Genomic DNA, 24,627 nt, shown 5'->3' with positions numbered 1-24,627 from the left:
TTAGATACCACACTTAATTATTGTGCTCTTTTTGGGGTTAGATACTATTGTACATCAGTGCGCCCCTTTTTGGATTAGATACAATGCTACATTATTATGCCCCTTTGGGATTAGATACTGTTGTATATTATTTGCCCCTTTTGGTATTAGGTCCCTTTTATGTTTAGATACTGCTCTATATTATTGCACCCATTTTGGGATTAGATACCTTTCTTATATCATTGCCCCTGTTTTGAGATTAGGTACTATTCTATATATTGCGCCTGTTTCGGGATTAGATACTCTACTACATTATTATCCCCTCTTTTGGGATTAGATACAATTCTATATTATTACACACTCTTTTGGGATTAGATACTCTTCTATATTATGCCTTCCTAAAGGCATAGGTACTGTTCTACATTATCATGCCCCTTTTGGGATTAGATAGTGTTCTGAATTATTACGTCTTCTTCTCAGATTAGATACTCTTCTATATTATTACAACTTTTTCTAGGATTCGATACTCGTTTATATTATTACACCTTTTTCTAGGATTAATGTTTTCCTTCTTTTTATTATTTAATATTTTATATAATTTTTTAAAAGCTATTTTTATAATAAAAATAAATAAAGAGCAAAAAATATAAAAATATTTATGTTCATTGTACATTTATCACTGATGACATATTCCTTTATATTGTCTTTTTTGTAGTGTATAGGTCTACTCTCTCTTCGACAATTTCACTTTTTAAAAAAAAAAACTTCCGTCTAATAGTCTGAGATATTATATAACATATATGTCGTCCCTATTGTAATGTTTATTATTAATTTTGTGCTTCCTGCTATCTCGCCATTTCTTGCCCCCTCCAACATCTAGGAACCATACGTCTGTATTGGGCAGGGTGGAGATACAAAAACAACACGAGCAGCCGCCAGCAATAATACCGGGCAAAGTAGAGAAAAAAAAAAAGTCCTATAAGTCCAGCAGACAGTTACAAAGCGCAGGCCCTAAGCTGCTTTGTAGTGGAGCACTGTTGTTCTGGGGATGAATAAAACCTATGTATAGAAGGAGGACTATGGGCCAGGAAACAAAGTAGTCTTAATTAGGCCTAAATAACGTGTCACTTCTCCCCCCACCCTCCCCGACACCTCTTTGATGTGCCCGCCTGCAGACCTGTAGGTCACTGGTTACTTGTAACGCATTGTATAAACAGGGAAATAGTGGAAACCTAATCTCTTTTATGATAACATGGCTTGTGATGTGTTTTATAAACAGGGACATCAATTATATCCACTATTTCCCTGTTTATATACCGTTCTGCAATTATCTGGCTACCTCGGCTCAGGTCTGCAGTCAAACAACGTGTCAGATCTCTGTATCAAATCAGATACAAGATGGCAGGTATTAACCGTAAGCGCCACTTTTATTATTGCTTCTATTTAAAAAAAAAAAATTAAGCTTTATGAAATATAGTTTTTCATGAAGTTTTGGCCACTGGGGGCTCTGTGTAACTTATGCAAAGTTCTTCTTCAGATATGTTCTGAAGTCAGGTGTATTGGGTATTATGTGACTATTGAGATTAGGCACTGAGTCCCTGGGGTTTTGTGTGCTGCCATATGATATATATATATATATATATATATATATATATATATATGCAGAGGGGGAGATTTATCAAACATTACGTAAAGTGAAACTGGTTCAGTTGCCCCTAGCAACCAATCAGATTCCACCTTTCATTTTCCAAAGAGTCTGTGAGAAATGATAAGTGGAATCTGATTGGTTGCTAGGGGCAACTGAGACAGTTTCACTTTACACCATGTTTAATAAATCTCCCTCAAAATATATATATCTATGTCGCTGTATTACGGACATACTCTATAACGCAATATATGGTGTCTGATGGAGCCTGTATGAAATTGGAATATAGTATAGCGCCATAGACTTCTATAGGGATCATATTATGGCTCACTATAGGAAACATCTGTCTTTGTTGTTAGACTGCAAACTGTAATTATGGGATGTGCCATTATAATGTTCACACATAGCCGCCATCTTTTAAAGGTTCATGCCAACTTGTATCTGTGTCTTGCAGATTACTTGTCACACTTTAAATGCTCATCACTTATATACCTAAGCTTAGTCTGAACCATTACTATAAATTAGGGCAGCGATGTCTAACATGTGACCCTCTAGCTGTTGCAAAACTACAACTCCCATCATGCCCTGACAGCCTGCGGCTGTCAGGGCATGACGGGGGATGTAGTTTTGCAACAGCTGGAGAGCCACAGGTTGGGAAAATTTTGGCAAAGTATATGACTACAATAAATGTACAGACTTTTATAGTCTCGATGGGCCCTTTAATAAAGATGTCCCATTATGGGACACCATGACAGTAGCGTTTGCATAGTTTTATGACATCTCTCTCTGTTGCCACTTTCTAACTGTTAATGGCTGGTAATTGGAAAAAGGGACGTCCTATAATAGAACGCTTAGTGGTCCCACGTGTTGTAATGGGATCAGTATTTATACACATACACTACACATATGTGCCTGCATAAACCGCTCCAAGTACAACTGGGAAAGGACAAACTGGGCCCAGACCTGGGGATTTGGGGGTTTTTCATCCTCTTTGAAAAATACGTCAGTAGATGGGAAGCCGGTGGGTGAAGAGCTGTCATTGGTTGGATGCAGAAATGTGATGTCAAGAGCTTGGGAGTAAGATGTAGAGGCGGCTTTATTGCTTTCTTCAGAAATGATTAAAATATGTAATAGTCCAGCTATGAAGAAGGGTTATAGCTGCACTCCTATGGAAAACCACAGATAATAGACTGTGAAATTACAAGGAGTCCTGCCAAGTGACCTATAACAGGAGTCTGGGTCTGTTGCATCTAACAAACTCAGTTCTGCGACATCTGTGCCTATCAACTATCTCACATCTATCTATCTATCTATCTATCTATCTATCTATCTATCTATCTATCTATCAATCAATCCATCTCCTATCTATCTATCTATCTATCTCCTATCTATCTATCTATCAATCAATCCATCTCCTATCTATCTATCTATCTATCTATCTATCTATCTATCTCCTATCTATCAATCAATCAATCAATCAATCAATCCATTATCTATCTATCTATCTATCTATCTATCTATCTATCTATCTATTATCTATCATCTATCAATCTATCTATCTATCTATCTATCTATCTCCTATCAATCAATCAATCAATCAATCCATCTCCTATCTATCTATCTATCTATCTATCTATCTATCTATCTATCTATCTACCTATCATATCCTCTCTCTCTCTCTCTCTCTCTCTCTCTCTTTCTCTATAATTCTATATTTTCCTGAATGATGATAACCTCCCTAACGTTCTCAGTTATCAATTTCTTCCAATGGCCATGTACAACTTATAGCCCAATTCCACACCATCTCCATTACAACACAGTTCATGGTGATAATGTCTCTTCCGTACAGCTGTAGCAGAGCTGAATAAGTCATTTGCCTCATGTGATTTTGATAGAAGTGTTATCTTAACTCATTGGGTAGATAAACAATGCAGCCTCATAAAGTTACTTGACAAAGTTAGCTCTGCTACATGTGTGGGTTCATAGGCAGCTTTGTTATCTCTCACTAGTAGGGGGCACCTAGTATAAACAAATGCAGTTTATGGGGTACTTAGTATAAATCAACACACTTAAGGGGAAAAATTAGGCCGAGGAAAGATTCAAAGAACGGCTTATGCTAGTAAATGGGAGCCTTGTGCGAAAATTTCAAGTTGCAAATGAAGAGGTTCCACAATGTAATTATTATTGGGAATAATTTTATTATTAATATAATTTTTGCATCCCAATACAAACTTAAAAAAAAAAGTCAAATTCTTAATGTGACGCTTAAATAAAGTTCTCCCCCAATGAAGTTGAATATATTGGAATTTGAAATACAAACATTCTTAAAATTTTTATTTAAAAAAAAAAATTATCCTTAATCAATGTGCCTGTGTTGGGTTCATTGTTACCCAGTTAACTGTCCCTCCACATTAGGCCTCAGTGTTCTTGAGAACCGTCACTTATTTTTTTTTGTACGAAATCAGGGTCGCAATTACATCCTGCACTGGGATTAATGGAGACGGGGAAATATACCATAAAGTCACAAAACATTTCCGTGTACGCTGGGGATCCATTTCTATGATTGAAAATTGTCCCCCCAGGGCCCATGAGCGTCAGGATACCGGGGAAGAGTGGTGGGGGTGAGTGTTATTGAAATTTAGCTGATTAAGTTTTTCCCAAATTTTTTTCCAAAATGTTATGTTGATATTTTTTACCGTAAATTGGATTGGATTTTATTTCCAACAAACCTAAAATGATTGAAATATTTTTGTCTCTCTTAATATTTTACAATAATATATTCATATTTTATCAATTGTTGATTTCAGATCTCTGATAACTGTCAAAATTATCTAAAAGTTTTTTTATCTTTAAAGTTTTTTTTTATATATATATTTGGCACTACTGTAGGACTTTTAATAGGTTGTCATCCTATTCCAGGCACTGCTGACCTTAGGGGCTAAGAGGAATTTCTCATACGATGTCACAGTTTTTCAAAGCCAAAAAGTGGTCTCTCCCATGTCTCTGATGTACAATTTAGACAATTATTTTTTTTTTACTTTTTTAAATTTAAACAAATGTCACTTTCTGAATATTTAGCAGGAAGGAAATTAATTAGAAATTAATTTTTTATTTTTATTTTTAGAATTTATTCCTATTTCTGCTCAAATATCCCAACAAGAGATTGACTGAATATTTTACTGCAAATGACTCGATTACAGTTTTTATGAACTTTTTTCTAGCAGAACAGGATACAATTTACACCAAATTAAAGGATGAAGCCCCAGACTGATTAGAAGTCCAACCCGCATATTCATTGATTATTGAACTATGACAGTGGCCCTGGTGTGTGTTCTATAGGTATAAGATTATGGGCCCAGATGGGCCCATGAGCCAATGTATGTGTATTTTCCGTGCAGTGCTGCTGAATATAATAGCATTAGATAAGCTGAGTCCATAGCTCATCAGATCCATTCATCATATACAATCAATAGGTCTGACAGGCTGCACTATGCTGAGCACAGTATTCAAACATGCAGTAGATGCAGCAGAGCAGAACTGGTCAATTCAATGGTTTCTTTTTCACGCATACATACATACATATCACAAGCTCTTCTCAACTGTATTGACAACCTCAGCTCTGCTACATCTATACCCATCTATCAGCACTGCACATAGGATCTACTCGCTGATATCAGTCATCTCCTCATCCCATCCCAGATCGGTAATGCACAGATCTCACAATGAAATGTGCCACACAAACAACTCAGCTCTGCTGCACCCGACAGATTGCGCCCTGCTACAACTGTATCTCAAAAATGCAATGAGGCAGAAAATAATTCTTAATTTGAACAATTATCCGGACATGAGATTCACACACCCCTTTAAGAACGCTGACCCCTCCCCATCTCTGAGAAGCATCTCATGGGTGCAGCCCAGATGTCCCATAATTTTTGCCGGTACGGGGAGACTTACCTTCCTGAACTGTCACTTCGCTATCACTGCTGCCCCCTGTCATCGGGTCCTTGTCCTCTTCCTCGTTCGGTGGCCGCAGATCTCGGGAGCCTTGCATCCCTGCAGCCGCCGCTTCCTCCAGGTCCAAGAGGTGGCTGACACTAAAGTTCTTCCTGCTGTGAGGAAGTTCTGGAGTTTCCAAAATCCGCATTGTGTTGGGGGGTCCTGACTTATCCAGGCCAAGATCCCTGTCCATGCCACTTGCCCTGCTCCCCACTTGCCCTGCACCCTTCACCTCCCTCGATTCTAGAAAATGAAAACTTTTTGAATAAATATTTCTTCCAAAACTTTCGTCCTATTGTCTTCTCCTTCCCCTGGATCTTATTCTCGTCTCTCCAATTCTTGTGTTTACCTCTGGTCTCTCTGACTTCCCCCACTCTCTGACTTTCTTGTGCTGTCTCCTATCTTGCTTCCTTCCCTCTCTTCTCCCCTTAACTCTCCCTGTCTTCTCTCCCCCTCTAGGGCAGGGACCAACTCTCACTCACATGCACTTTCAGCCAAGTGACCAAAAAACGCCTTTTGCTGACGTCTAGAAGAAAACAGAACTTTTTTTTTTTCCCTCTTCCCTTTTTCTTTTCTCTCTCTCTAGTTCTTGGATAAATCTTTCCACACGCCCCCTCCTTCTCTGTCAGCGTTGACCCTTGACCCCCCTTCCCTTTTTTTTCCCCCTGGTTAAAAAAAAAAAAAAAAGAGAAAAGGAAAATTAGATGGTCAGAGTGTTTTTCTTTCAGCTCTTCAAGATGTGTCCTAGTGCTTCAAAACGTGAGGTTAAGTGCTTCTATCAACAAGTGGCCATGCCAGGAGAGGGGATTTTCTCAGAGCTTATGGGGTGACTGCCGGAGGTTGGGGTGGATCCATAAATTCCTATATTGAAATAAATGACCTTATAACAGGATCACAGCACCCAAAGGAGCGTTCAGACAAGGGTTAAATACAGATCATATATACTAAGCATACCCGGAATCATAAAAAATTTTTCCTATGAGTTTCAGCATCAACATATGTGTTTAAGGCTACGGTCACACGGTCCGTTTTTTTAACTGCCAAAAAAGTAGTGTCAACAGTACTTTATTGTGCGTAAAAAAAAAAACGCATCCGTTTTGATCCGTTTTTTTAAATAATGGAAGTCCATGGAAAAACGGATCAAGAACGGATGCACACAAATGCATCCGTTTTTTGCAATCCCTTTTTAACAAAAAACGGATCCGTTAAACGGATGCTGAAAATGCAGTGTGAACCTAGCCTAAGGGTACAAACACACACACCATATACGCAGCAGATACGCAGCAAATACACAGCAGATCTGCAGCAGATTTGATGCTGTGTTCAGTTATCTAGATCTAATCTGCTGCGTATTTGCTACATATTTGCGGCGTATCGCAGCAGTAAATACGCTGCGTATACGGTGTGTGTGTTTGTACCCTTAAGACCCCCCCTCATACATTATGATCTGAGATTTGATTATAATCCCTATATGATGTCATAAAGCACTCTAACTATAACTCCAGGCATGATGGGAGTTGTAGTTTTGCAGTAGCTGGAGTGCCATGCTGTGTACAAACTGAGTCAAGCATTGTCTTGAATATTAAGCAATTGCATACAATACAATTCCATAACACACCTCCATGATCAGAATGATCAGTAATGCTTCATATATTAAAGGGGTACTCCAGCAAAAAACGTTTTCTTTCAAATCTGGTTTCAGAAAGTTATACAGATTTGTAATTTACTCCTATTAAAAAAAAAATATCTAGTCTTCCAGTACTTATCAGCTGCTGTATTTCCTGCAGGAAGTGGTGTTTTCTTTTCAGTCTGACACAGTGCTCTCTGCTGCCATCACTGTCCAAGAGCAAAACAGGTTTACCATGGGCATTTCCTACTGCTCTGGACAGTACCTGACATGGACAGAGGTGGCAGCAGAGAGCATTGTGTCAGCCTGAAAAGAAAACACCACTTCCTGCAGGACACACAGCAGCTAATAAGTACTGGACGACTTGAGATTTTTAAATAGAAGTGAATTACAAATCTATATAACAGAGGTGGCAGCAGAGAGCATTGTGTCAGCCTGAAAAGAAAACACCACTTCCTGCAGGACACACAGCAGCTAATAAGTACTGGACGACTTGAGATTTTTAAATAGAAGTGAATTACAAATCTATATAACTTATAATATAAAAAGTCATCCCTTGTAACTAGAGATGAGCGAACTTGCTGAAAAGTTCGGGTTCATGCGAACTAGAATGATCGGCACTGGATTCACATGCACATTGTTCGGATTCATGCGAACCTGAACTTTCAGCAAGTTTACCCATTTCTAGTTACCAGTAAGAACCCAGTTACAGATGGTGTAAACCAGAATAGAATCCCTCAGGGTCTCAATGATGGGAGTAATCTCTAGGGACCCAGTGCTGGATACAAGCAATGGTTTCTCATGGAATTCTGTTATTAATCATACAAATAGACGATACATTTCGAAGGCTAGCCCTGTCCTCTTTATCAGATTAACCCCATTTAAGGGGCTAATTCATGTCCCGGCTCCATGACATGAAATCCGCACAGATTCCGGGTCATATAAGTAAATTTTTTTCCCTAACATGGATTTCAATTCCGTGTCTGAAAACATGAAGCGTTTCAATTACACTGCAAACTATAGGACATGAATTCCCAACAGTTTTCATAAGATCCCGACCTAGATTCGGAATCTTGGCTATAGGGGGATTTTATAACAGTATTTTTGGGGACAGTTATATATGCAATTGTAGTCAGACATGATGAGTGTAGCTCAGATCTCCACATCTCTGACCACCTATGACAAAATTGCCTCCTAGTATATTCATACAGTGGAACCTCGGTTTAAGAGTAACTTGGATTAAGAGCATTTTGATAGAAGAGCTCTCTGTACTGGGTGGGAATGGGAGTGGGGGAGGGGCATGGTCTGCATAGCGGCATCTACAGCCCTGTACTCTGACCCAGGAAGTCTCCCTCACCTCCCAAATTATAGCAAATCCACATCAGGCTAGGGCTTACATCAGGAGACAGGTCTGTAGAGTTAATCTCTTCATAGCTGTAACGCCTCTCTCCCTGGACAGAGAGTGCTGCTATACTGTGCCCACATATGCCCTGCTAATTCCTTCATACTCCCTGCAGTCTCTGTCAGTCCTTGTGTTTCCCATCCTCTCCATTCCTGCTATAATGTGCCTGCACTTACACTCAGCTATACACACTGCTGCTATAATGTGCCTGCGCTCACTCTCAGCTATACACACTGCTGCTATAATGTGCCTGCACTCACACTCAGCTATACACACTGCTGCTATAATGTGCCTGCACTCACACTCAGCTATACACACTGCTGCTATAATGTGCCTGCACTCACACTCAGCTATACACATTGCTGCTATAATGTGTCTGCACTTACACTCAGCCATTCACACTGCTGTATATAAAGTTTCTGTCACTGTACTCCTGCACAGCTCTGTGATTCTCACTTACTGATTGGTCCATGCTGAACACACACCTTCCCCATTGCTGTCATGTGACCACACAGACCTCAGACTGCAGCTGCTTCTCTATTCTAGCCTATTGTACTATGCTACTGCATGTGCATCTCCATTCTGTATCTACAAACTGCTGCTGTTTCTTCAGGTTTATGCACATGCTATACATAATACACCACATGCTGATGGCTACACTGTATAATCACTGATAATATGACATATTCAGCTGTTTCTCATCTGTTTTACATGTTATTCAGAATAAAAAATCATTATTTTGGGGGTGTGGAACCAGTTGTCTGCATATCAGTGATTTCTTATGGGAAAATTTGCTTTGGTGTAAGAGTGGATTTGGATTACAAGCACGGTCCCAGAACAAATTATGCTCGTAATCCAAGGCACCACTATAAATAGTATATACTGTGAAGCTCTGGTCCATAGAATCATGCAGTAACATCCAATCAGATCACTATTTAATATTGAAAACTAGATCCTGATTGGTTGCTATGGAAACATCCCTTGGCCCTTTTCATGCGTCTTGACATTAACCCCTCAAAATCCTGTTTGTATCATCACTTCTTGTCACCAACAAATTGCCCAGGGACACCATACACTGCAGACGGGAGGTACACAAGAGTTGTCACCCACGTCCTGACTCCGGAAGTGTTTCTAGGCAACTACTTTTTAGTCAAAAATTGCCATTAAGATGATCACCAAAGGCAAAACCAATTTTTTTTCTTCTGATTATTATACAGCAGTCAGATCAATACATGCCAGCATTCACCTTAAAGCGAATGTACCGTGAGGTACATCACTTTAGGAATTTTACATCAATCGACCGACACTGGTGTAGGGATGCCGATGCCTTGGTCCTTTTTTTTTTAAATTACGGCCCTGTTCCCGCACAAGACGCCAGTCTATCGTTGTAAGCATCTTAAAGTGATGTACCTAGACGCTTTAAAGGAATTGTCCAGAATAATTTATTTTCAATAAAACCAGTTAAAAGAAACGCTGTCCTGTACATCGTCCTAATTTACAATGTACAATGTGTAATAATTTGATGTCTGAGAGAGAGAATCTTCAGCTCTACTTTTTGGGTCCTCTCAGCACCCATAAGACAGTACATGTTTTTTTTTTAATTGAGCTTTATTTATAAGAAACAAAATGAACAATGCATCTAATCTATGGACGGCATGTATGCCTTTGATGTATCTGTAATAGAGAACAGGGACGATGATGTTTTTGGATGACGTAAAGAGTCCACTGATTGTTATAATATTCGTAGTTACATGTATGAGCATATCTGATGAGGACGGGAGGAGGGGGTGCAAAAAAAAGTGAGGGGGTGAGGGGTCTGCAGCTCTGGCACAAGCCTTGTGCAACAGACAGGGGCTTCAGAGGTACAATCAGATCCTAGCCGCCTAAGTGACTCCTCCACTGAGCTCCAGGTCAGGACCCTTGGGAAAACAGATCTCCTGGTAATGAGGTAATTAGGCCCCTCTCCGCAGTCACTAACGCCACGGTATGCATCCAGTGTGGAGACTTCTTAATGAAAACCAGCCCTGCACATGGGCAGCAAAACAGGAGCCTTCAATCTCTTGTCAGACTCTGGAGGTGAAGGGACACATGAGTTTGGTTTAGGGATCAGCTTGAATAAGTCAGATTATGATGACTTTGATAGTCCCTCAGTACACATGTAATTAGATGAGCGCTTTCTAATTTACTTACCGCTAGTTAATTTCCTTAGACAGAAACCTACATGATCTTTTTTTTTTCTTTCTCTTTTTTATACTTCAATACTGGCCATAGGGGAATATCTATAAAAAAAACAACAACGAGAAAACACAATGAATAACTTCCATATGATGATTAAATAAGGCAGAATAGGGGTTGGATTTCACGGGTCTGATTGGTCGGATTTACCTGCCCGGTGAGATTTGCATAGAGATGAGACTAGGGATGGTCCAAACCGAGTTCGGTTCGGGTTCGTATGAACCCGAACCCTCGGTAATGATCCCCGCTGTCTGCCAGCTCCGTAGAGCGGGCGGATCCAGCGGGAGGACCGCCTGGAAAACTGGGATACAGCCATAGCCATAGGCTGTATCCCAGTTTTCCAGGCGTTACTCTCGCTGTATCCGCCCGCTCCACGGGTGGATCATACGAACCCGTACCTCGGCAGGTTCGGACCATCCCTAGATGAGACAATCGATTTAACGTGAATTGAATTCATTCAAAGTTTCACAAATCTTTGTTACTTTGGGAATCTGAATCAATTGGGAGATCAATTTCAGATGAATCTCTCAAAATTGCGTCCACTAATATTCTCCCTCCTGAGTTGTCTGTTGTTTTTCATACTGTACTGCTGCTACTACTACGACTACTAGACCTACAGCCACACATTTCCTTCCTTCCATGTTTCATACTGTACTTCTACTACTACTACTACTACTACTACTACCACCAGGGGCGTAACTAGAAATGGCTGGGCCCCATAGCAAACCTTTGATTGGGCCCCCCCCCCCCCCCCCCCCCCCGACTGACCACTAAACGGTCAAGTGAAGTCATAACTACATAACTGCTAGCTCTGGTCAGGAGTGCTTGCAGTTGAAGGGACATTTGCAAAACCCAGGAGACCAGCAGGGCCACCCGGTGCTGCAAATGATGACGGCTCAGGGGGCCCAGTGTATTGCAGGAGCAGGCCATGGGGCCCCCTGATGCCGCTATGGCTGCTATAGTGGTAGTTATGCCCCTGACTACTACTACTACTACTACCACTACCCTAGTACTACTGCTGCTGCTGCTACTACTACTACTACTACTAGCCTTTCACAGCTGCACATCTTCTGTATTGTCCAATACATTCTATATTGTCCTACTACAACTACTACCCCTACTACTACTACTACTTCTACTACTACTACTACTACTACTACTACTGCCACTACCCTACACAGCTGCATATCTCCTGTATTGTCCATTACATTCTATACTGTAGTACAACTATTACCCCTACTACTACAGCTAACCCTACTACTACTACTACTACTACCACTACCAACACCTTAGTACTATTACTACTACTGCTGCTACTACTACTACTACCAATACCCTAGTACTACTACTACTGCTGCTGCTACTCCCACTACCAATACCCTAGTACTACTACTACTGCTGTTGCTGCTGCTACCACTACTACTACCAATACCCTAGTACTACTACTACTGCTGCTGCTGCTGATACTACTACTACTACTGCTACTACTACTACTACTACCCTAGTACTACTACTGCTGCTACAACTACTACTAATACTATCCTAGTACTACTACTGCTGCAGCTACTACTACTACTAGCCTTCCACAGCTGCACATCTTCTGTATTGTCCATTACATTCTATACTGTACTACAGCTATTACCCCTACTACTACTACAGCTATTACCCCTACTACTACAGCTAACCCTACTACTACTACTACTACTACTACCACTACCACCACTACCCTACACAGCGGCACATCCCCTGCCTCCTCCATCATGTCCTATACTGTACTAATATTCCTCCTCCTCCTACTACTACTACTACACAGCCACACATCTCCTGCCTTGTCCATCATGTCCCATACCGCACTTCTATTACTATTTACTACCCCTAGTACTACTACTTTTATCACTAGCTCTACTGCTACTACTACTACGAGCCTTACACAGCTGCACATCTTCTATTTTGTCCATTACATTCTATACTGTAGTATTACAACTACTACCCCTGCTATGACTACCACTAACCCTAATACTACTAACCCTACACAGCTGCACATATCCTGCCTTTTTCAAATCAACTGGTGCCAGAAAGTGCCAGAGATCTGTAATTTACTTCTTTGAAAAATGCTTATCAGCTGCTGTATGTCCTGCAGGAAGTGGTGTATTCTTACCAGTCTGATACAGTGCTCTCTGCTGCCACCTCTGTCCATGTGAGGAACTGTCCAAAGCAAATCCCCATAGAAAACAACTCCTGCTCTCCAGACTGTAAAGAATACCACTTCCTGCAGTACATACAGTAGCTGATAAGTACTGGAAGACTTGAGATTTTTTAAAGTAAATGACAAATATATGGCACTTTCTGGCACCAGTTGATTAGATTTTTTTTTTTTTGCTGAACTACCCCTTTAAAATAGGATCCAGTGGGGCCATTGGAGAGTTAGGTTTATATGAGGATACTAGAACAGTGGTGTAGCCCTATGGGTTGCAAAGATTGCAGCCACAAACAAGCCCTTGAATAGGCACTGTCACTTAAAAAAAAAACTTTTGACATGTCATAGAGACATGTTAAAAGTTTTGAATGGTGGCTGTCTGGGTGGTCATGCCCAGATTGAGCTCTAGAATAAACCAGGAGGAGAGAAGCTCGTTTTTCTCCACTTGTCTAACAAACGGTGATCAGATCTCGACCAATCAAAACCTTTGAATGGCTTGGACATGTAAATTTGTGTTTAAAGTAACAGGTACACTTGGTAATTCCAGAAAAAGGGGGCATCACTTCTGGACGTTGAGTAGGCAAAACTTGCTAATATACAATCATCCAATCATAGATGCAACTATCTCACTGTACAAATAAATACTTCACCATTATACATGATACAGATGTGATGACATCATATATGGTGACGCATGACATCAAAAGTGATTAGGGAATGGGGTGTGTACAACTTTTGCACCAGGGTACAAGAGCTTCTCACTACATTTAGCAGATGCCAGCCTTACCCTTGTTGCATTATCTTTACATTTTTGGTAAAAAAAAATAAAAAAAAGTTCTGTTCTTGGATTCCTTTTTATATTTTGAGAGACAAGTATGGGATTTTTTTTTATAGTGCAGCATGTGAAACTTTTTTTTTTTATTGCACTATTATTTTAGGTATGTAATTTTTTACAAGATTGCAAAAAAAAAATATGTATACTATAAATGCAAAATATAATATAAAACTATATAGAAGTATATAATATAAAAAGATCATAACTAATGACTGGGTAACTGTGTTTTTATGATGTAACAAAAACAATGAAAAATAAATAGATGAAAGGTGCATTTCGGGTATCATTTATGCCCAATTCCCATGAACAAAACTGTATGTATAAAAAGTTTTGAACCAGGACCAATTTGAACGTCTATTTTTTTTATTCTTTGATGTAATAAAAGTCATGCCCTGTATGTCGCCGTGCCTGTGGAAAAAGTCTGAGGTTCCGTCTCACAAAGAATAAAAGAAAGAACATATTTGGTATCAAAGAACATGATGTATTTTGTGGGTAACGGGAAGTTACATTGAGTAAATGAGAAAGAAATCTTTATTTTCTTTACGAGAACCAATTGTTCTTCGTTACCATACGAAACTTTCTGGAACGTTCTCTAGAGGTCTCGGTAGGTTTAGGCCAAGAGAAGACTCACCCATTCAGGAATGCCAGGAGCCCCTGAGGATTAACTTGGGTTTGCGACCATCTTTTCACGCACGTCAAGAGAGGTGGGAGTGGCGGGTCAGTAACACATACGTGACTCATATATGTCTCACAGCTAATCGGCAGGGAATGTACATGAGTAGTCGCCATGTCACTGGGTGATTAAGGGAGCACTAACACTTGTAAAAGTAAAAAAGTTGCACCCATCATTAACTGTGTGCAATGATGTTTTTGAAGTTTTTCGCAACTGGAGACGTGAGATAATGTAGTGTTTGGGGGGGGGGGGCAGAAACTTTCCTGTTAGTAAGCCTATAGAAAAAATTAGAACAGTAGGCGATATTCAATTGAAAAGCGGATGTAGGTATAAGACTTTAGGTTTAGTTCTCTACAAAAGATCGCTCATACTTATAGTGGGAGATGATAGCCCAAAACATGATCAGCCTAAAATCCCGACAGGTTTCTGCATCACTAATTCAAGTTTTCTTCTGAAAGGCACTTCCCCTGTGAGAATGCTAGAGTAGGACCATGTCTCTGAGGACACCTTAACATGGTGACATGGTACACTCTGTTTGATCAAATAGTTTGCTAAGATCCTCATTTCTTAATAACTATAGAGCAGGTGTTTATTGTGTGTTTGCCAGCTGGAGTATATATGGTAAACACTTGCATCTGTAAGTTGCTGTTGCACTTTTTTTGTGTGTATACTTTACAACATGCAGGGTGCAACCTACAGTGTGAACAGAGGCATAGGAGTGCTGCCGATTTTTGCTTTTTTTATGTCTCTATGACATGTCAAAAGTTTATTTATAACGACAGGTAACACTTTAACAACAGAAAGTCTTCTGGCTACACTGAGACATGTCAGATGTGTGCCAGGTTAGGTTCAATGAGCCTTGACCAACATTCTGAGTTGTAGCTAGACTTTCCTGTCATTAGAGAGATCATTATGACGGTTTACATTTTAGGCAATGTTTCATTGGAAAAAATATGCAAGTTCACTTCTCCCCCACAAGGCAGCACTTTAGCCAACCAGTTCTCCCCCTGGGAAAAAAAGTCCCAAACAGGAGACTCTTCCTTTTTGGTGGAGACTTAAGAAGTCTCACTGTCACCCTCACAAGTGGGTTCAGCTCACAGCATAAGGTGTAAGTGGAGAGAAGGGTGCGATATTGCTGGTTCATGTAGGGATAAAAGGTGGGATAGAGGTGGGCAGTGGGGCCAATCTGGACCTGTATATGATTGTGTATAGCGCTTTGGGATATGGGTTTTCAATGACTGACCCTTATGTTCTGGGAGCAATAAACCACTGTCAGAGTAGTTCAAAGGTGGTGTACAGCTCCCCATAGGGAACACAAGAACATTTTGGAGGCCAGGACAAATAACTGTTGGCCGAAAGATAGCTTGGCCAATAAATGTATGGGCACTAGAGATAAGCGCAAGAGCAGGCACAAGTCCAATCATTTGGCATTTTGGGAGTCCTGAAAAACATGGATACAGCCATAAGGCATCGGCTGTATTCACGTTTTTCAGAACTCACTAGGGCAGGGTCCAACTTCTCAACTTCTTCAGCCACCGGTATTCATATGCTGAACGACTGGGCTATGGTTTATTGCCCCCCCCCAACCCATTACCCGGGCTGAATACTCTGTCAGACTCCCTCTAGTTTAACCACAATTAACAAGAGTAGCCAACATAAAGTGGCTGCAGAGCTGTACACTTCTTTAGGTAGTTTAACTTGGTTATTTCCGTGAGGAATCCTCATATGGCAATACTAGTAAGCACTTAATAGAACAATCCATAAAAACTTATGAATCCCCATGAATCTTGTATGGGCCTCCCCCTATACTCACCTGGCTTGGCGCACTCCCCTGGCATTACTTCAAAATCTCTGAGCTCACCCTGTGCAGAGTGACGTCACTTGTGTGCCAGAAAGCTGAGTGAACGAACACCAGGGGACTGTGCCGGGCCAGGTGAGTATGTTAAAGGGTGTGTGTGTGTGGGGGTCCTCTTGTGGCTGGAGGTGCAATGCGGCTTCCGTCCACAAGAGAGACAGTCAGGGTGGGGAGCCAATGGCTTCTTTCTCAGTCAGAGAGCTGCAGCATTAAACTGTGAGTGTTCACAATCTCTTACAGTTAAAGGGCCAGGGGTCTGCAGATCCCCTTAGTGCATGGGCCCTGTAGCAGTGGCATGGTCTGCCTTTATGGTACAGTAGCTACGCCTCTGGTTGTGCTCCACTCACTTCAGAATGACAGGACAGATTACTTCTACCTATAGCTTTTTTGGATCCTTGTGTCATACACCACCCTTTCAGACCACGCATTAGACTTCACACAGTGTATCAAAGTGTTACTTTAAAGGGGAACTCCAGTGAAATTTCTTTTTTTTTAAATGACTGGTGTCAGAAAGTTATACAGATGTGTAATTTACTTCTATATAAAAAAAAAATCTCAAGCCTTCCAGTACTTCTCAGCTGCTGTATGTGCTGCAGGAAGTGTTGTATTTTTTCCAGTCTTACACAAGGCTCTTTGCTGCCACCTTTGTCCATGTCAGGAACTGTCCAAAGCAGGAGAGGTTTTCTATGGGGACTTGCTACTGTTTTAACAGTTCCTGCAGAGAGCACTGTGTCAGACTGGAAAGAATACACCACTTTCTGCCGGACATACAGCAGCTGATAAGTACTGGAAGACATGAGATTTTCAAATACAATTCAACTACAAATCTATACAACTTTATGACATTGGTTGATTTGAAAGAAAATTTTTGCCAGACTACCCCTTAAAGGTTCATTGGGTGATATGGATCTAGAGATCATTTGGGGTCTAAGCCCATGGTACCCCATCAAAAGAATCTCTTGCTATGTCTCACTTAGCCATACTAAGGCACAGATACCCCATAAATATTTGCTTTTGTTTCAATCACACCCAATTCCAGTAGTCATGATGGTTGTCACCCAACATTCCCAGGAATAGAGAATGAAGGGATTTTTTTAATATAATTTTAAAGGGAAATGTTTTTAAGGAAACAACACGACCTCCTGCTTAGCTGGACTGGATCAGGACGGGAGTGGGTTCACCCTAAAAAAGCAATATAGGGGCTGGGGGCAGTATTATTCTAAGAGGGAGAGCGTTCGCTGCAGGCCCGGGCTGGTATGTAGTGTGTACACAGAGCTTCACAAAACAGACATCGCACGGCGGGGAGTCGTAACAGGAAAGCACACTATGGCAAAAGGAATTCCTACCCAGAAGTGCTTATAAAATACCTTCAAAGTTGCTTTTAAGAAGGCAGATCCCATGTAGAGAGTGCTCAGCCTGTCCAGGTGACAAATGGACAGAACATTACATGGTTTTTTTCCCCTGAAATTCAATCCCCTCTTGAAGGATTGTTCCTCTCCTTGGGCCCAGCATATAAAATGAATTTAACAGTAAGCTTATGCCTGACAGAATCCCCAGCACCATTACAAGTATGAGGCCCGGGTCACGCAAATTTGCAAATAGCGCTAGGAAGAGCGGTCTATGAAAACCGCAGTGTAATGTAGAGGAATGGTAACGTCACCGTATCACTCATACCCATTATTAGATTGAGTTTTATAAGAGTGGACACTGCGAGGAAAATGTGAAAACAATTAGAGAGGTGAAGGCTAGAAATGGAAGATGGAAAAGAAATGAAGGCTAGGCCCCCGGTCAGGTGATGGAGGTCCATACATCAATCATAGGAAAAAGGACGGAGTATAAAATGTGGATCACATTCATCAATGGAACCAACAATTCACTGAAAATCTGTCAACAGCAACCAGCCTGCTTGTTGATGGTTTCCAGGTAGAAGGGGATATTTCTATGTAGAAACACGTACAAGGGTGCTACCTCCCATCATAGTATACTGCTGCTGTATAAACAAGCCGGTCATCATATAAACAACCAGACTGGTCAGACCCCATCTCTCTGACGTAAAGAGTCACGGTATAGTCTCCGCTTTCTTCATGTGTTGCTGACTCTTGGGAATATCACATGACCACTAGGGATGAGTGGTGGACATTGGCTGTGTAAACCTTAGCATCTGTGCAATATTACTTCATTACTTTCTTGTTACTTTCAGTTATTTTAGTCATTTTTTTTTTACTCTGAAGTAGAGAAAAAAAACTTCTGATGTCAAAACAGTCCGCAAACTGCTGGTGATAGATCAGTCATTGCTCAGAGTCTCTGAGTTATTTGAATACATCATATAGTTAATGTACTTTGGGCCTTAACTAAAACTAAGTAAATATAGTAAAACTAAACAATGACTATATAGACAATATAAATCAAAGGTGGAGCTATTGCGCAGCAATGAATGCTATCCCTGTAATACAATGCACTTCAGAGGAAGTAAATGGGAATGAAGGCAGCTGCACAACTGTAACACAGCTTCTCCTATTCAGTTCTATTAGAGTCAGACTCAAGATGGGAAAACTTGTGCTAGTTTAGACGCCCATCACATTACGAGATTTGATATTGAAGTTATAATTCCTTTCTGGCCTTAAAGGGATTATATCAGTTATATATCATGCTCAGACTATAAAATTATAAAATCATGTCTTTTTTCTAACCACAAGAGGGGTAGAGGTCGAGCTGAGCTGCAGCATGCATGCCTCCTCCCCTACATGATTTTTGTACAGGGTTTGGCTTTCAGAACTGAGCCTACAGTTATGCAGAGCATAGAGGAGTGGGGAAGGGAAGGAAGGTTTATATTGCTATAATGTATGTAGATATTTTATATAATATATATTAATATGTATCCTATAGCTATTTATACTTCAGCTAGACCACTGCTTTAAAGCAGAGTGGTGGTTGGTAACCTTGGCAACAATTTGTCAACAATGGCAGGGAGAAGGTACATCAGGACTTCGCTAAATGAATGAATTTGTAAAATTATTTACAGAAACCTGACAAGTCCTACAAGTTTAACTATACTAGTTGAGATGGGAATACCCCTTTAAAGGGGTAGTGCGGCGCTAAACAATTATTCAGTAAATAACACACATTACAAAGTTATACAACTTTGTAATGTATGTTATGTTAGTGAATGGCCCCCTTCGCCGTGTTTCCCCCCACCCACGCTAGACCCGGAAGTGTAGTGCTCTATACTCACCTGATGCGTGTCGACCCCCGTCCGCCATCTTCTGACAATGATGCAATTTTTGGGCGGACTGAGAGTCCCGTCAGTCAGACCCCACTGATCAGCTTGTTATCCCCTATACTGTGGATTAAGGATACATCAATGAGATTAATTAATGAGCTGACCCAATACACGTATTTTGGGCAGTGTATCATGGCTTCTAGTCTATTCTACACATAGCCAACCTACTAGACCCTTCCTTTTCCAACAGGACCTAGTAGGAGTACATGCATGACAGACATAGGGATCTTGTGATGTGATAAAGACTTGGAGGTTGAAACTTTGTGTTGGTACCTGGTCACACAATACATTTGTGATCCTTGGAACCACTATTGATACTTGGTCTATGGGCCGCGTAACCTGGGATTGGTGGTTCACAGCGGGCATCAAGACTTCTATTGCAGATTTGGAAAGATAGCCGCAGTTGGACCTTCTACTATTTAGGTATAGGGATCCATGCATTATTTAGGGAGCCCCTTTCCTATATTTAACCACCTCGTCTTTGATTACTATTGTATCTAGGGGGTTATACAGACAAGATCAGAGTAGGCTCCGTAGTCGGCCATTGCCCTATAGTAAAGCCAGCTCTTATAGAAACAACCAGCACGGGCAGAGTTCCTGAGCCAGCGCTATACAAACAATGTAACTGTACCTCCAATTACAGTAATTGCCGCTCATTACAGTCATTGACGTTAATTGGTGACATTTTTTACGGTCACTCACATTCACATGACTCAGTACTTTGCAGTTTAACACATTTTATAGGATAAACCTCGTTCAGTCATAATTAGTCATCGCAGAATGTTGGATCTATTTAGATATAAAAGGGCGGACATCATACTAACCTATAAAACACTACACAACAATAATAATAAAGTGTATACAGGACAGCTCTGAGAAGGGAAAGTATGTTCAGCATAAGCCCCTTTGAGGATGCCCCTTGCTCTTAAGGCTCACACTATTCTCTGGCACTTCGGCTAAACCTCTGAAATCCCAGAGGGTCATGAAACGCATTTCAAAGCAACACAGGTCGAGCGAGATGAAAAGGCCACATATGTATCAGTTAAAAAAGCAGCATTATAAATGAGCCTATGTATATAATACATTACCTCTTCAACACCTTGCCAGCCCAGTAAGTGCTCACGTTTCCTATACAGTATATACAGTGCTGTATGTGTGTGCAGAGCATGGTGATATATTACCCTTTGTAGGGTTTTATTATTTTCTTTAATAACCTACTTGGGGACATGGGATTCTTAACTGTCTTGTGTCACTGACATGGCGGCTTAGAATAAATATATTTTAATAGGATAATGTAACCCTCTACTTCAAATCACCGGCCATATAAATCACACAGTAGTTGGGAAACTCAGGCAACCTGGGGCTCAACATCTGTTCCTGGTCTTTGCATGGACTCTCAGCCACCAGTTTCAGGTCTTCAGGGGTTGTCAAAGAACCATAACTCCCAGTATGAAGTAGTTTATGGTATATATGTTATAAACAAAGGCATTAACCGATAACTATTATGCAGGGGCGCCGCAATGATGAGGCGACCTGAGTCGTCTGCCTCAGGCGGCGCCACCAGCTATCTTCATGGGGGCGGCATTCAGTGGCAGATTATAATATGAGCGGTTCGGGCGGCCGCCCACATTATAATCCGCCACTGACTGTACCCAGGGCCGCTTTAACCAGAGGGCACATGGTGCACGTGCACCGGGCCCACTGGTTAAAGGGGCCCCCCCGAGCAGGCCGGCCGTTGCTATGTGCGACCAGTGCGGTCGCACAGGGCTCCGGCCACCAGCCTGTCATGGGGGAGCGCCATGGATGGGTAATCTACTTACCCCTCCATGGCGCCCCCTGCAGGGCCCCCCCCGTCCGCCGCTGCCCCCGTCCGCTGCTGCTGCGGCGCTTCAGCGCTGCAGCAGCAGCGACACTGACAGAGAGAGAGCCATTGGCTCCCTCCCTGTCAGTCACTCACTCTTGTGGCCGCACTTCCTGCGGTCACAAGAGGCCGCGCTCTCCCTCTAGCGGCTGACGTCACTAGAGCGTCGGCGCGAGGGTGAGGGGAGTGCAGCCTCTTGTGACCACAGGGAGTGCGGCCACAGGAGGGAAGAGAAGAGGATCGCCTGGACCCAGGTGAGTAAAAGTGTTTGTTTTTTTCAATGTTATATAGCAGGGGGAGCTATATACTATGGGGGAGCACAGGGGAGCTATATACTATGGGGGAGAACAGGGGGCTATATACTATGGGGGAGAACAGGGGGCTATATACTATGGGGGAGAACGGGGGCTATATACTATTGGGGAGCACAGGGGGGCTATATACTATGGGGGAGCACAGGGGAGCTATATACTATGGGGGAGCTATATACTATCAGGGAGCACAGGGGGGCTATATACTATGGGGGGGCACAGGGGGCTATATACTATGGGGGAGAACGGGGGCTATATACTATTGGGGAGCACAGGGGGCTATATACTATGGGGGAGCACAGGGGGCTATATACTATGGGGGAGCACAGGGGGCTATATACTATGGGGGAGCACAGGGGAGCTATATACTATGGGGGAGCACAGGGGGCTATACACTATGGGGGAGCACAGGGGAGCTATATACTATTGGGGAGCACAGGGGAGCTATATACTATTGGGGAGCACAGGGGAGCTATATACTATTGGGGAGCACAGGGGAGCTATATACTATGGGGGAGCACAGGGGAGCTATATACTTTGGGGGAGCACAGGGGGCTATATACTATGGGGGAGCACAGGGGAGCTATATACTATGGGGGAGCACAGGGGAGCTATATACTATGGGGAGCACAGGGGGCTATATACTACTGGGGAGCACAGGGGGCTATATACTATGGGGGAGCACAGGGGGCTATATACTATGGGGGAGCACAGGGGGTTATATACTATTGGGGAGCACAGGTTAGCTATATACTATTGGGGAGCACAGGGGCTATATACTATTGGGGAGCACAGGGGAGCTATATACTATTGGGGAGCACAGGGGTCTATATACTATGGGGGAGAGCACAGGGGGCTATATATTATGGAGAGCACAGGGGGGCTATATACTATTGAGGGGGAGCACAGGGGGGCTATATACTATTGGGGGAGAGCACAGGGGGGCTATATACTATTGTGGGAGAGCACAGGGGGGCTATATACTATTGGGGGAGAGCACAGGGGGCTATATACTATTGTGGGAGAGCACAGGGGGGCTATATACTATTGTGGGAGAGCACAGGGGGGCTATATACTATTGTGGGAGAGCATAGGGGGGCTATATACTATTGGGGGAGAGCACAGGGGGGCTATATACTATTGTGGGTGAGCACAGGGGGCTATATACTACTGGGGAGAGTGCACAGGGGGGCTATATACTAATGGGGGAGCGCACAGGAGGGCTGTATATAACTGGAGGAGCACATGAGGGTCTATATACTACAGGGACACCTTAAAACTATGGAGGCACAGAGGGGTGTAACTATGTAGGAGTACAGAGGGGTGTAACTACTGTATAGGGGTACAAGGGACCTAACTACTGGATGTGTTGGAGCCTAAAATATTTGTCTGGCAGATTCTGGAGAGAAGATTCACAGCCAGGAGAAGACTTCAAGGTGGCCCAGGCTGGATGGAGAGAAAAAGAAAAGGTGACAGACTCTGATCGGAGAAGACGCCTCCGGTGAGTCACTGGATGTAACTTCACTCTGTTATAGGCTTGTACTGATAGGGGTCATGGTATGGCGGTATTATGTAATGGTATCAATGGTGATATCTTTCTGTTTTGTTTAGTGCAGTTTTTATGTAATATGTAATCACTGAATGGTGGAAATAGTGTTATAAGGTAACTACTGTATGTATTGGGGCTCTTGATACAGTGTGGGGGCAAATTCAGTACATTATACAATGTGCAGAAAGGTAAGGGGGGGCCCACTCTTGAGGGCTGTGCACTGGGCCCACCAATGTATTAAAACGGCCCTGACTGTACCATGTACTGGAGCCCCCCCGCCCCCGGGCAGTATCTGTAATGAGATGCTGTGAGCGGGGGAGACTGTATTCATAAGCGCCGCGCTGTACTAAATCAGCCGCGCGGTGCTGATACTACAGCGCGGCGCTTATGAATACAGTCTCCCCCGCTCACAGCATCTCATTACAGATACTCCCCGTGCGCTGGAAGTCACAGGCACAGGCGCACGGGGAGCTCTGTGATGCGCGCGCTGCCGGGGACAGGACGGGACACCCCGGGCAGCCGCACATCAGCCGGGACCAGACCAGAGAGGCTCGACGGGGGAACGGAGGGCAGGTGAGTTGTGTGCTGTTTTTTGTTTTTGTTTTATCTGCTGTGCAGGGGGGGGGGGAGAGGGGGACCATCTATAAGGTAGAGGGGGGAAGGGGGCCATCTATAAGGGAGGGGGGAAAGAGGGGGACGATCGATAAGGGAGGAGGGAAAGAGGGGGACGATATATAAGGGGGGGGGACCATCTATAAGGGAGGGGGTGAGGGAAGAGGGGGACCATCTATAGGGGGGGGGGCCATCTATAAGGGAGGGGGGAAAGAGGGGGACCATCTATAAGGGGGGGGCCATCTATAAGGGAGGGGGGAAAGAGGGGGACCATCTATAAGGGGGGGGGCCATCTATAAGGGAGGGGGGAAAGAGGGGGACCATCTATAAGGGGGGGACCATCTATAAGGGAGGGGCGGGAGGGGGACCGTCTATAAGGGGGGGGAAGAGGGGGACCATGTATAAGGGGGAGAGGGGGACCATCTATAAGGGAGGGGGAAAGAGGGGGACCATCTATAAGGGGGCATCTATAAGGGAGGGGGGAGAGGGGGACCATGTATAAGGGGGGGAGGGGGACCATCTATAAGGGAAAGGGGACCATCTATAAGGGAGGGGGAGAGAGGGAAGAGG

At 42.7% G+C, this 24,627-nt stretch overlaps 1 protein-coding gene across 1 annotated transcript in view; it reads right to left on the bottom strand.

Moving 5' to 3' along the window:
- The window catches only part of PRRX2 (paired related homeobox 2), a 31,638-nt gene extending 25,546 nt beyond the window's left edge, over nucleotides 1-6,092 (bottom strand). Inside the window, exon 1 of the mRNA XM_069986093.1 lies at nucleotides 5,579-6,092. Within this exon, the coding sequence (XP_069842194.1) occupies nucleotides 5,579-5,813 (235 nt within the window). The 5' untranslated portion in view covers nucleotides 5,814-6,092. The remainder of the gene's footprint in view (nucleotides 1-5,578) is intronic.
- Between the last annotated feature and the right edge of the window lie 18,535 nt (nucleotides 6,093-24,627).

The sequence above is a fragment of the Dendropsophus ebraccatus genome, chromosome 10 (assembly GCF_027789765.1).
Source record: "Dendropsophus ebraccatus isolate aDenEbr1 chromosome 10, aDenEbr1.pat, whole genome shotgun sequence".
In the NCBI taxonomy this organism is placed as follows: domain Eukaryota; kingdom Metazoa; phylum Chordata; class Amphibia; order Anura; family Hylidae; genus Dendropsophus; species Dendropsophus ebraccatus.
This window is presented reverse-complemented; position numbering and strand designations above follow the sequence as displayed.